Below are 14117 nucleotides of genomic sequence, written 5' to 3' on the forward strand. Positions count from 1 at the left end.
AAGAAACAAACACAGAAAGAGAGAGAGGGACAGAGAAGAAGAAGGAAGGAAGGCGGGAGAAAGGGAGGGAAGAAAAAGGAAGGAAGGAGAAGCTAGTGAGGCAAAAAGAAAAGAAATTATCTAAGACAGGGGATCTTAATTTTTTTTGTTAGGAACCCCTTTGGAAGTCTAGTGAAACTTCTAGATAACCTTCTATAGGCCCAGAAACATGAAGTGATCTGTACAAGATCAAGGAAAAATTGGGATTCAAATTCCAACTTCAGGAAACCTTAACTTCTCACATTTGAAGGTACATCAGGCTTCCTTAAATCTTCATGTCTGATAAATTTCCTCTAACTACAATGTTATCCAAAATAAAATCTGGACAAGGAGAGGCAGGCATGCACAGGAATTATGCCCCTTTTGAACAGTACCATTTTCCCACCTAAGTCAAAGCAAGAATGGGAAGGCACCTGGGAGAGAGTTTGTCTGATTTAGCTACCAAATCCAGAGTAATGTAGTTAACCTGTCTAAAGCAATTCCTGCTCACAGGGACCCCACTGCTGGGCATCTCTTTGGTTATTAGGAATCGTATTCCTCAATCAAAAAAGAAAAAGAAAAAGAAAAACTGGCAGAAAGTAGAAGGGAGGCTCTTGACCTTGACTGTGCTCCTGGGAAGGATACTTTCTCCCATACTGAATTCCTCTTCTTCCATTGCTTCCCCATCGCAGAGATATGTGAAGAGATATCAAGTTGTTTTATTGATTAGATTCTATGAGGACAATAAAAAATCTCTTTCTTTCTCTTGTGGAAGCATAATGTACTTATTCACTGATAGACCCCCTACCCCCATTCCCTCCCTCCCCATTCCCACACTACATGAGTATGACTTTTTAGATCCTTCGTCAGCCTCCCTTCCTCCTCCTCCTCCCGGATGTTCCAGAAGGGGACATTGGCAAGGCTGGCCCACTAAGCCTGGGACAATGGGGATGCAGGAAGAGAGGGATTGAGGTAGAAGGGGAGAGCCCAGGGAACGCCTCCATCCCCTGAGCTCCAGACTCTGGCAACACCTCTCAGGAGCTGTTATCAGTCAAGAATTTCATGTGTATACGTTATCGTCCTGGTGGCTCCATGTATTTATTGAAGGGGCCCTAGTCACAGGACACTCTGAAGGCAGACACATCCAGCCCTGGTACGCTGGCCAGGCTGGAGCCCCAGCTCTTTAAAGGCCTTTTAAAAAGCACTTAGTGAAGTTAGCCTGGATGCTTTAACAGCTGAGATGAGGTGTAGAAGAACGGAGGGAGGGAGGGACCTAGACAGATGCTGCTGCAGGCCTTTTCCAAAGATTACCTTTGGATTAGCTCATTTTTTTTTACCCTTTGTACTTCAACAAACCCATTTCACAGACCTCCTCCCAGCAAATCTTTCCAGGTCATTCTAAAGGCCTTCTTAGCATATGGTATTAGAGAAGGCAGGAAATCTTGCCATTTTCCCCTACTTCCCTCTTTTCTCTTCTGACTTTCCAGAAGTAGGAACAGGTCCTAAGAAGGGCTCCATATTTGTACAGGTGCCTATTGGGGAATTAGAAAATGAAAGAAGGAAGGGGTGGCTTCCCTCCCCCAACCTAACTCAGAGCCTGAATGCACATCGGCTCAGCACAACCTCCCCCTACTCCCCCCCCAACTGCTGCTGCCCAGACTAATTACGCGGGAAACATCTGGAATGTGTGTAGGGCATTGGTGAAGGGGGCTGGGGCCCGAGCACAGCTGGATCCGACCCCATTTTGTGTGCTTCTCCCCAAGTGGATATAAAATGGTGGCTCAATAGGAGGCGAGATCCCTTTGTTTTCCCTTCACAGAATGGGTACGGCGGCCCCTCTCCATTCAGCCAACTTGTCCCTTCCATTCCTCCCTCCAGCTTCAGCTTCACACACACACCCCCAGCCCATTTTCCTCGACTACCAGAGGAGGAGCTCACAGCTTCTATTGTGCCAGCCTCAAAAATGTCCCCTTCTGGAACATTCAAGAGGAGGAGTACGGGAGGCTGAAGGAGGCTCTAAAAAGCCATTCTCACCTAGTATGGGAGTGGGGAGGGAGGGAATGGGGCTAGGGGGTCCATCAGTGAATAAGTGCACCATGCTTCCACAATAGGAGCAGGTTTTCAGATGGGCATCTGATGTGCATCCCCAAGGCAGGGATGTGTCTGGGCTTGAACAGACTTCAGGGATGCCCCCACACACTTCCTCTCACTCAGGGCATTGGGATGAGGGTGTGGGCTAAGAGCCTACATATGTTTTAAAAAATATATGCTTTTGATTGACATCTGAGACAAATTCCTAGATGGCGTTTTCAAAGTTCCTGAGCTTACAATTGGAATTTTATCCGTCTTCCTTCTCTCTCCACACACACTGAAGTTTATTCAGTGCTTATAGGTTATTTGTTCCCCATCCAGTTTTCCCTCTAGTCCTTCCATGCAGTCTCCCCAAAGGCCCTGGCCGAAGACCACGCTTGGGCCATCTTGCTCAACCCTCTGTGTTGTTTTTGAAAGTCCAGGCAGCTGGACACACTCTGGGAAACAGGTGGTTCTTTTTGTCAATCCATAACAGAGTGTGCATGTGTATGGGGGGAGGGAGAGATGTGTGTTTGTAAGTAGTCACATAAACATATGTTAAATATACATCTTTATCTAACAACTATCCATCATCTATCATCTATCTATTATCTATCTATCTACCCATCCATTCATTTATCTATTCATCGTTTACCATCTAGCTATCTCTCTATGGCAGCCTGACAGGGGCTAGAGAGTTAGTTTCAGAGTCCAGAAGACCAGTCTCATCACATTTTGCCTGTGTGATCCAGGGCAAATCAGTCAATCTCCCCATGCTTAGACAACTTATTAAGACTATAAATTGTTGAGAACATCCTAATCTGCATTGATGGAAGGAGTTTCCTTACCCAGGAATTCCCTTTCCTTACTAACTCATAAGTTCACTCTTTATCTTTCTGTGTATTTATGTATGTGATTTAATGAAAAGCAACTAGGTGGTGATATGGATAGAAGGCTGGAGCTAGAATCTGGAGTCCTGAATTCCAATCCTCTCTCTGACACATACTAGCAATAGGGACCATGGGCAAATCACAGACGCTCTCCTTACCTCTGGAAACTCTATAAGACAGATAAATCACTGACTTATTGTTTGGCGGGAGCTGAGATGGGATCATACCCCTGTGTGAAACTAAATAGGACTTAAGAGAATAGAAATTCTATTTTTTAAAAAACTTAACTTAATTTTATTTTTTTAATAACTTTTTATTGACAGAATAGAAATTCTAAAATAGAATCTTAAAAATGATTACCCACTTAGCTGCTGTTTCTTTTTCTCTTCCTCCCTTTCCTTCCTTCCTTCCTTCCTTCCTTCCATCCTTCCTTCCTTCCTTCCTTCCATCCTTCCTTCCTTCCTTCCTTCCTTCCTTCCTTCTTTCCTTTCTTCCTTCCTTCCTTCCTTTCTTCCTTCCTTCTTTCTTTTCTTCTTTCCTTTCTTCCTTCCTTCTGCCTTTTTTTCTTTTTCCCTCCTTCCCTCTTCCTCTCCTTCCTTCCTTCTTTTCTTATTTTCTTTGTTTCCTTCCTTCTTTCCTTTCTTTCTTTTTTGGAAGCATTTGGATTTAAGTGACTTACCCAGGATCATACAGCTTGTTAGCCATTGTTTTTTACATTCATGTAGACAATTGAAAGCTGTCTGTAGGAATAAAGATTGGTGTGATGTACAAATTGTCAGTGACCCTAAGAGCAAAGATCCCTAGATCTTTTCCTGGAGTTAATAGAGGAACTTCAAAATCATTTGCCCCACTTCAGTCCTCCAGAAGTCCTCCAGAATTCAAATAAGCCTGAGACCCATGACATCCCTTCCTTCCCAGCCTGACTCTGTGCTTCTCCAGCATTTGGCTGTACCCTGCCATTAGAAGCTGTCTCTGAGAAGTGGGCATACAAGTAATCCTGGGGGATCGTGTATAAATGCTTTTCTCAAAGACCTCCTGGTCTTTTTTTCCCCTTCCTAGTTCATTCTTCTTAGAGTCCTTCACTCATCATTGTCCCCATTCCCCACTCTCTGCCTGCCTCCTCACATGTTTCCCTTTGGCTTTCTCCTAGGAGAATGTTCCCCAGCTACAAGGTGAAGGTCACAGGCATGAACCCCAAGACCAAGTACATTTTGCTGATTGACATCGTCCCAGCAGATGACCACCGATATAAATTCTGTGATAACAAATGGTAAGAGGCCGGGGACTCTCTCTGTATGATCCAGTCCTAATCCCAGTTGTGTTGTCTCCTCCCCTCACTGATAGGATCTATAGTGAGTTCCTGACAGCTCTATCTGAATTACGTGGAATTCTTTGCTTCTTCTTTCCTTTCTCTGACTCTTGGCCTCTTTACTCCTAGTCTGTTCACCAGAGATGGGGAAGGAGAGGTAGAGGAAGCTATTCTCTTAGCTTCTCTGGGAAAAGACCTAGGGCGAGCCTACTATGGGCTAGCAGTAGATTTCAAGTCCCACAATCATATATGATCCAGGGTTAAATGAAGAGTGCTTGGAAGGTGGTAAAGGCTTTTAGGATGTGGGGAGGGCAAGGAAGCCAGGAATAAGGTGCTGACACTGGTTACCTAAGACTTTAGAGAAGGATAGAAATGGCTTTCATTAGGAAATCTCATCATTTACAACTCACATACTGGGTTTTGTCCATTCAATCTTTATTTCCTCACACCTCTTTTTATTTCCCCAAACAAAGCAAAATCTACCCGCGTGGGGAAGAGCCCTACTTTTAGACCTGCTCCTTTTCTCTGACTCAGTTTCCCTACCTATAAATGTAGGGATGTTGGTATTTGTAGCATGATAGATTTTGAGTTGGAAAGGATTGCCAAGATCATGAAGATAGAGGTCATAAATCTAGAGTTGTCAGGGTCAGAGGTTATTTAGTCTAAATTCTGCATTTTATGACTGAAGAAATTCGGGACCAAGGAGGTCATGGCTTTTCCAAGACCAGATAAGTAATAAGTTGTAAACCTGGGTTCAGATTCAAGTTCCATGTTTCCCAATTCGATGCTTTTTGCAACTCCTTTGTTTTCACTTTCTTTCAATACCTCCACATTCAGAGGAATCTCAGGCTCAGAGAGAGGCAGAATCTTGTCCAAAGTAAGAGTCACAGCAGAAGTGATCCCAGGTCCTTTGATCTGGAAGTGATGTCAGAGGCTATCTGGTCCAACCTATCCATTTTCCAGAACAACTGGGTGGCCCAGTAGAGAGACTGGACCTGGAGTCTTCCTGAGTCCAAATCTGGCCTCAGACACTTTGTAGCTGTGTGACCCTGGACAAGTCACTTAATCCTGTTTCCCTCAGTTTCCTCATCTGTAAAATGAGCTGGAGAAGGAAATGGTAAATCACTCCAGTATCTTTGCAAGAAAACCCCAAATGGGATCCTGAAGAGTCCGAGGTGACTGAACATCCATTTTACGGATGAGGATAATTAAGGTCAATTGTGGAATATTTTAAAGTTGCCACTAGCCCACTCAGCCAGGATGAGTGAGGGTCTAATTAAGTATCTGGTACATAATTTTGACTTTTAAGCCTCTTAGGTAAAGCAGGTTAGGGGATATATTTGATTTAACACTTCCTGTATTTAATAGAGCTCAGGGCAAGGTTAGCAGTCTCTTTTCTCCACATCATACCTCATTTATTCCATTCATTTTCTAGACTTGTCCCATGCATGTTTTCATCTAGCTTTACAGCCTGAATTTGAGAGAATTCCCAGAAGGATTTTGCCAAGGAAACAAATTGAATTTTTAAAGTGTGTGTGTATGAGCAAACTCACACATGTCTAAATGTGTCTGTCTGTGCATACATGCATGTTGTCAATCAAGTCAAATCAACAAGCATTTATTAAACACCTACTGTGTGCCAGGCACTGTGCTAAGCATTGGTGATACAAAGAAAAGCAAAAATATGGTCCCTGTCCTCAAGAAGCTCACTGTCTAAAGGGGGGGGTCAACATGCAAGCTGCTATGTGCAATCACACGTGTAGGTGTGCCTGTGAGAATGGGTGGTCGGGTGATAACAAGAGAGTGGAGGACTCTATAGTGGAAGAAGTTAGAATTGATGGAGGCAGAAGGGTATTTCTCTTTTTGTTCTCAATAAGCAAGAGACATAGAAAAAGCACTTGGTTTAGAGAAAGAAGACCTGATATCATTTACTACTTTTCCCCTATGCAACTGTGGCAAAGTCATTTAACTCTTCTGGACCTTAGTTTTTTCCCTTCCAGAAAAAAGGGGAATGGATGAGCTGATCTCTCAAAGCCTCTTTCGGCACTGTCCTCTTATAACCAGCTGATTCTGAGTTAGTTCTTGGGTCTAGATTCAAGTACCAACCACAGACCAGCTTGGAGGATGAATCTGTGGAAACTTTTTTTATTCCCCTGTAAGCTTTGTAGAATGAATTATCACTAGCTTTGGACATCAGTAACAATCGTGTGTCAATGCAGGAAATCAATTCCATAGACCTCCTCTTTTCTCTACTTGGGAGAAAAATGTATAGTAAAGTATTAGATGGGCAAAAGCCCAGATAGGACAAGTTTCTGAGAAGCAATTCATGAGCCTGATTCATTAGATTGTGAGTTTTTTGAGGGCACAGTTCTGGCATGTAGTGGGTGCTTACTAAATACTTTATTGACTGACTGGTTTTGTTCAAGGTGGGTTAGGAGCAGGGTCCCTTCTGGGGTTTCCTGGTACCCAATAGTTAACTCAGGGCAGGGGATCCCTAATGTGGGGACTGCTGTGTTGGCAGGATGGTGGCAGGAAAGGCAGAGCCTGCGATGCCAGGAAGACTGTACGTGCATCCAGACTCTCCAGCTACGGGGGCACACTGGATGCGGCAGCTGGTCTCCTTCCAGAAGCTGAAACTGACCAACAACCACCTGGACCCTTTTGGGCATGTAAGAGACAGGGTCTCCCCTTGACTGGTGGCAGTTAACTATTTGGGCACTGGGAGGTAGGGGTGGGAGTTCATTGGGATGGGCATCGGCATGCCATTCTCTAGACTTTTATTCTCTCTCTTTCATTATTAAGGAAGATGGGATCTTTTTTTCATTAATTTTCTTGATATGCAATATATCCACCCAACAAACAAGCTTGAGGATCTGATGGAATACCATCCTGGGTTTGTCAGGGAAATAAAATGATATTTTCAAGGGAGAGGGAAAAAGCAAGTGAGAGAGTGAGTTTACCAGATGTCTTTTCAGTTAACTTTTCTGTGAGATCTTAAGTAGTCTTTGAACCATTTAGTGTCTTAGTTTTCCCATTTGCAAAATGAGAGACATTTGCTTTATACATTTCATAGGGCTTTAGAAAACAAGAAAGATTTGTTCAAATGTGTTGTTTAATTGTCCTAATGTATAACCTTCTTTTGTAAATTGAGTCAATCTCTTTTGTTTTTCTATTAACTTTATTTTCAAATACATCTCTCCTCCCTCTCCTATCTAGTAAGCCATTCTTTATAACAGAGACTAGGAATGGAAAGGAAAAAAAGCAGTTTAGCAAAACCAACCAATGCTTTATCGTATATGAAATACTCCACATCCACAGCACTTCCACTCCACCTTTCCTATAGTTTTCAAAGGAAATGCATTTTCTCAACTCTTCCCTTAGGGGAGCTTGGTCATTAAATTATAGTTTTGTTTTCTTGTTTATTCTATTGACATAGTTGCAGTAATTCTATCTATTGTTTTCTATCTTCTGGTTACTTTATTTTGTTCATAGAAACCTCATGCATCTCTATGTTCTTTAAAGTCATCATTTTTTTTATTGTGCAGTGATGTTTTGTCACATTCACGTGCCCCAATTCCATTAGCCATTCCCTAGGAAATGGGTATTTGTTTTACTTCTTGTTCTTTGCTAGAGCAAAAAGTGTCACTATGAATATTTTGGTGTCTATAAGAACTTTCTGTCTTTGATCTTTTTTGGAATATATGTGGCTTATGCTTCATATGAATTCTTTGAGACAGATTTCATCATGAAAACAGTTCTTGTGCTTTCTCTTCTCCTCCTCCAGCCAGGGAATTCATATTAGCTAGGTCAGTTAGACATTGCCAAATATAACTGGCAAATCATTCTTTATTATTAGTGGGAAAAATCAGCTAATAGGTGCCCAAGCCAGAGGGAGTGACTTTTGGATTATCCGCCATTTGGGATTTTCTGTACTACTGCTCTCCTATCCTGATGCATAATCAAGAATAGACTGTAGTCTGCAAATGGATGATGGGGCATGGGAGGAGGGAAGGGGATGGATCTCATGCCTCCAGTTGAGTGCCTGGTATTTCCAGGGCCCGGGGTTCTGTGGGGTGGAGCTCTTTGGCCCCAGAGATGCTGCCTCTGGGCCCCCTTCAGTCCAGGGACCCGCCCCTCGCAGGTTGCATAAGCTCATTATTTTCCAATCTGGCTCTGGCAGGCCCATTAAAAAAAGGAGCATTTTATTTGGAAAATCTTAATTCATGTGTATTGCAGATGTAGGACTGGGGAGTACGCGGTTATCTGCCACGGCACGGAGGGCCCCTGGTCTGTCCTGGCAGTTTTGTGGATATTGAGAATAGAAGAAATGAACCCAGTGTGGTGGTATGCTGCCGAGAGAGAGAGAGAGAGAGAGAGAGAGAGAGAGAGAGAGAGAGTGTGTGTGTGTGTGTGTGTAAGAAAAAGAGAGAGACAGAGAAAGAGACAGAGAAAGAGAGAGATCAAGAGAGAGTGAGATAGTGACAGAAAAATAGAGAGAGACAGAGAGTAGAGAGAGGGGGGAGGGGGCAAAAAGAGAGAGAGAGAGAGAGAGAGATAGAGAGAGAGAGAGAGAGAAAGGAGAAAGAGGCAGTGTAGGTGTGCCTCGTTTTATGCAACAGATGTGTTCCTGGAACTAGCCAAATTGTTATATATCTCAAATTTCCCCACAAGAGACATCGGAGAGGCTTTATCTTAATTTCAAATGAATCTTCAGTTGACTGGCTCTTCCAAGTATTGCATTTCTCTGTGTGGGCTGCTGGCGTGCACTCCCTGGGGAGGTAATATTCTGTAAACATCCAGCAGGACTTGGGGAACAGAGATTTAAAGGAATGGGAGAGATCCTTCTGTAGCGCAGTAATCAAATCCTGTACGCAGCCACTTTTTGTGAGTTTATCTCTTGGGCTTTGCTAGAGTGGGGCCCCATGTGTACAAGGGCATATCTGACAAATGGGATCCAACTGGATCTTACAGACATTTCTCCAGCCTCTACTGGAAGCTTGGCTTTGCGTGTGTGTCTGTGGTGGCAAAGATAAATAAACGCAAGATCCCTCTTCTCCACAAGGGTAGCTTTTCTCTCTGAAATGTGGACTCTTAAGGAGGTGCTTACAGCTCCAAGAGGTTCCGCTCAAAGCCAGAGGTGAACTCAAGATTTTCCAGCTCTGAGGCCATATCATTTCCCAAATCCTTATTTTATGTTGTGTCTCTTTTATATGAGAAATAACAAGGCAGAGTGGTGAGAGAGCTGGGCATCCGCGTCAGGAAGTCCCAGGTTCAGATGCTACCCGGCACATCCTGGCGATGGGATGTCAGGACATGTCACCGAACTTTGTAGCGTCCCAGAGAGATGTCTAAGACCAGGAGGTGCAATCGTGTCCTGAGATGGCGCTTCCTCATCCCGAGTTCCCTATACCAACTAAGTTAAAGGCTCACACCCTCCCATTTGCTTTCTATATATTTATATATGAACTTGCTTACTAATATAAACTTGAGGGCAGGGTCTTTGTATCCCTCAAACCTAGGATACAATGACTAGTATGTAGTAGGTACGTAAAAAACATTTGTTGATTTAAAGTTAAGTGGAAAGACAGCAATGATGTTCCAAATAAACTCAAATTGATAAACTTTAACGACATCTTGATGCCATCTTTTCCCCTTTACTTCCATGATCTTGGCTCCTTTTTGGTCTATGTGACAGCTTTCCCTCATTCTCCTCCAATGGTCCATCTCCCTCCTCCTGCCCTTGAAGTGTAGATGTCCCTGTAGACTCCATCTTTGGCTATCATCTGTCCTCTCTCCACACTGTTTTTCTCCATTGTAGACTTCCACTTACATACTATCAATTTCCACCTCTGGATGAGGTGTCTAAGCCCCGATCTTTCCTCTCTCTTTCTGACCCTGTATGTCCATCTGCCTACCAGATATCACCTGGACGACTGTCCATTGTCATTTGAAGCAAAGCGTATCCCAGAATGAATTCATCCTTCCCCCCTTTTAATGACTTCCTTTTTTCTACGATAGTACTAACATTCTTCCTGCTATAGCATCAGAAATCTGTGAATCATCTCTGACACTTCCCTTCTTCCACCCTTGCAAAGTCATTGTGGCAAGTGATTTGCTGAGTCTTGTTGATTCTCTTGGATAATACCTCTCTGCTCCCACTACTCCCACCCTAGGCCCTCAGAGACTGTTTTGGACTGGCCACAACCTCCTACAAATTCTTGGTCACTGGTATTTTTTCTTTCCAATCCATCCTTCACATGAGATGCCAGTAGGGACCAAAACTGTGATTTCTATGGGATAGAGAAGGTACAGGAAACTTCCTCTATCAATGCAGGGTGACATCTTCTCTGCAACTGAAAGCTGTTTTTCTTCTCAAACTTTCAAATAATTTTCCTAAGGCATGGGTGTGACCATGTCATTCCTTTGTTCAAAAACCCTTTGTTGACCCCTTGTTGTCTATAGAACAGAACATATGACCCTTAGCTTGGCATTTAAGACCATCTAGTCTGGTTCCAACCAACCTTAGCAACATCAGTTCACATTGATCCTTTACTCAGCTTACTTACGTTTGAGTCAAACAGGTCTTCTAATTGTTTTCTCCATCTCACCTTGCCTTCTTTGTTATCTTTAGGACATAGGAACAGACCATCCCTTAGCTGGGAATATTTTCCTCCTTTAAATCCTCTTTTCTTCATGAGCTACCTCTGTTGAAGAAGGAGGACTAAGAAATTTTTAAGATTCCTTGAAGTTCCATGAAGACCAAGTTGTAATCTATCTCTTTTTCTGTCTGTATTTTGTCATGCTAGCACAATATCTTTTTTTTTTTTAACCCTTATCCCTTTCTGCTTTTGCTTTATTTTTAAATTATATTACTCAATGAAATATGAGTTCCTCGATGGCAAGACCTTGGATCACTTTTCATTCTATAAAATAGGCAGTATTAATAAATGCTTTTTGATTATGAATTTAATGTTTAATGTATTTGAGTCATAAGGGGAATAAGCTGTTAATTTACCTGAAGATTTTCCTCATTAAGAGGAGTGTTTATTCAGGGGTTTGTAATTTTTGTGTGTCATGGACTCCTTTGACAGCTTGGACCAATCTATGGACGCCTCCTGAGAATAATATTTTTTAAAAAATCAGATGAAATGCTAAATTTCAATTAGTGATTAGTGAAAGTAAAGATGTAAAATTTCCCCCAAGGTGAAATCTTTCCATGGATCCTTCCTGGAAGGGGAGTCTGTAAACCCCAGGCTAAGAATCCTTAATCTCATCAGACTTGGATTTTCAGCCAAATCCTATCGACCTTTGGTTCCAAGATTTTTTTATTCAAAGGGACTGGGGCTCCTGGTGTTTTAAACCAGAGGTAAAGTGGAGATCCTTTTCATTCCTGAGTCTTCTTCCCTTCTTCCCCTCAGTTTCTTGCACCTTAGGCCGAACAACTACAAAAGGTTCTGTTTGTGAACCAATGCCAATTCATGGCTGTTTAGTGGAAAAGGGTGGAAGGACCATATTAATTCTGTTTGGCCAAGTGGGCAGAACCAGGAAGAAGCACAGAGTAAAAGCTGAAGAGAGGGAAATTCAGGCACCATGTCAGGAAAAACTTCCTAACCTTTAGCAATATCTTAAAGTAGAATTGTATTGCTTCTCGAAATCTGTTGGCTTTCCCATCACTGAAAGCAGAGACTAACTTTCATTATGACATCATGATTCCTTTCATGTATGAGTTGGACTAGATGGCCATTGAGGTTTCTTTCAACTCTGAAGGATTTGGATTCCGAGGGCCTGGGTTCAAATAATGTCTCTGCTATTTGCCACATGTGTGACCTGAGGCAACTCAATTAACCTCTCTTGGGACTCATTTCCTTTTCTGTAAAAGGAAACGGATGGAGTAGATGGTCCTGCAATCTGCTTCTGGGATATCTCTGTCTACTTTGGGTTCTTCTCTTTCAGGGTCTCTCATACACATGTATACATACGCAGGCGCCTCAGTAATCCACAAACCCCCAGAGGGGAGGGTACCATTTGGGTAAGAACTAAAAAGGCAGGATGGGAGGAGTCTGATCCTGCCAAAACTGAGAAGGGAACAAAACTCTAATAAGGTTTAAAAATGGACCTGGAGGCTCCAGAGAGGGATTTGTCTGCAGCAGCTTTTAATCATGTTTCCCAGTAAAACCGTCAACTCGGCTGGAATTTTCTTTTCTTTCATTCTCTCTTTCTTTCTTTCTTCTTCCCTTCATTTCTTTCTCTTTCTTTCTTCCTCCTGCTCTCCCTTTCTTTCTTCCTCTCTCCTGCCTCTTTTCTTTCCTTCCTTCCTTCCTTTTTTCTTTCCTTTCTCTTTTTTTCTCTCTCTTCCTTCTTTCTTTCTCTTTCTTTCTTCCTTCTTTCTTTCTTTCTCTTTTTCTTTTCTTTCTTTCTCTTTTCCTTCCTTCCTTCCTTCCTTCCTTCCTTCCTTCCTTCCTTCTTTCTTCCTTCCTTCCTTCCTTTTTTCTTTCCTTTCTCTTTTTTTCTCTCTCTTCCTTCTTTCTCTCTCTTCTTTCCTTCCTTCCTTCCTTCTTCTCTTTTTCTTTTCTTTCTTTCTCTTTTCCTTCCTTCCTTCCCCCTTCCTTCCTTTCTTCCTTTTCCCTTCTCTTCCTTCTTTCTTCCTTCCTTCTTCTCTTTCTTTCTTTCTCTTTCTTTCTTCCTTCCTTCTTCTCTTCCTCCCTCCCTCCCTCCTTCCCTTCTTCCCTCCCTCCCCCTCCCTTCTCTTTCTTTCTTTCTTTCTTTCTTTTTTCCCAAGGAAGGAGGTAGAGGGTAATATCCTCATTTTTCCTACCTTTTCTCCCTTCTAGAATAATGAGTAGTGGAACAATTCAAATTATACCATTTGTATATTGGAGAAGGCCTAGAAATTGCAGTGAGTAAAAAAAATTACACTTCTGATAGGGGAAAGGAGGTTGGTCTTCACTCCAGAAATACAGGTTTTTTTTATCTTACCCCACTCCTGCCCTGCTTGTCTTCATGCCTATCAGATCTTCCTCACTGCTCTCCCCACCTTCTCTTGCCTCTTGGACAATTTTTTATGTTAGTTTTGTGAATAACCATTTTTTTGGACTAATAGGAAAGTTCCTTGGACCATACTTTGGGGATATCATTTATAATAATAGCAATATAATAACTAGCCTTTATTTAGCACTTTAAGGTTTTCGAAACATTTTACATGGGTTTCTTATTTGATATTCACAACAACTTTGTGAGGTAGGTGCTTATATTATCCCCATTTTACCAATGAGGAAACAGGCTAGAAAAGGTCACAGAACTCCTAAGTCATCCAGCATCACACAGCCAGTAGCTGAGGCAGGGTTCCAATTTCAGATCTTTGGTTTAGCATTTTTAGCATTGGAGCATCCATTGTACCGCCTGGGTGATTCACCTAGAAAGCATTTATTAAGTTCCTGCTGAGCCTTAGGCACAATGCTTAGCCTGGAGAATACAAAGACAGAAGCAAACAATACCACATTCATTCAATAAACATGAATTTATGAATTATGAAGCTCTTACAATATACCAGGCGTTGTGCTAATCAGTGGGGATACCAAAAGAGGGAAAAGATAGTCCCTGCCCTCAAGGGACTTACAATCTAACTGACTCTGGAAGAGATCATGACACTGACAACTGTGCAACTCTTCTCACATAAACCCAATTTATGCCTAAATCAAGACATCACCCATGACGTTATTGTTTTTCAAAAACGAAGGATAAACAACAACAATTTAAATAGGTTCATACTGACTGGAAAGGAAGTCAGATCTGGATGGGTTAATACAGAAGGACAGATTGATCCATGGGGG

At 42.4% G+C, this 14117-nt stretch overlaps 1 protein-coding gene across 1 annotated transcript in view; it reads left to right on the forward strand.

Moving 5' to 3' along the window:
- The window catches only part of TBX4 (T-box transcription factor 4), a 51676-nt gene that overhangs the window by 15957 nt on the left and 21602 nt on the right, over window positions 1–14117 (forward strand). The window contains exons 4-5 of the mRNA XM_051994114.1: window positions 4129–4248; window positions 6809–6956. Coding sequence (XP_051850074.1) covers window positions 4129–4248; window positions 6809–6956 — 268 coding nt within the window. The remainder of the gene's footprint in view (window positions 1–4128; window positions 4249–6808; window positions 6957–14117) is intronic.

This window comes from Antechinus flavipes, chromosome 4, assembly GCF_016432865.1.
Source record: "Antechinus flavipes isolate AdamAnt ecotype Samford, QLD, Australia chromosome 4, AdamAnt_v2, whole genome shotgun sequence".
Classification (NCBI taxonomy): Eukaryota; Metazoa; Chordata; class Mammalia; order Dasyuromorphia; family Dasyuridae; genus Antechinus; species Antechinus flavipes.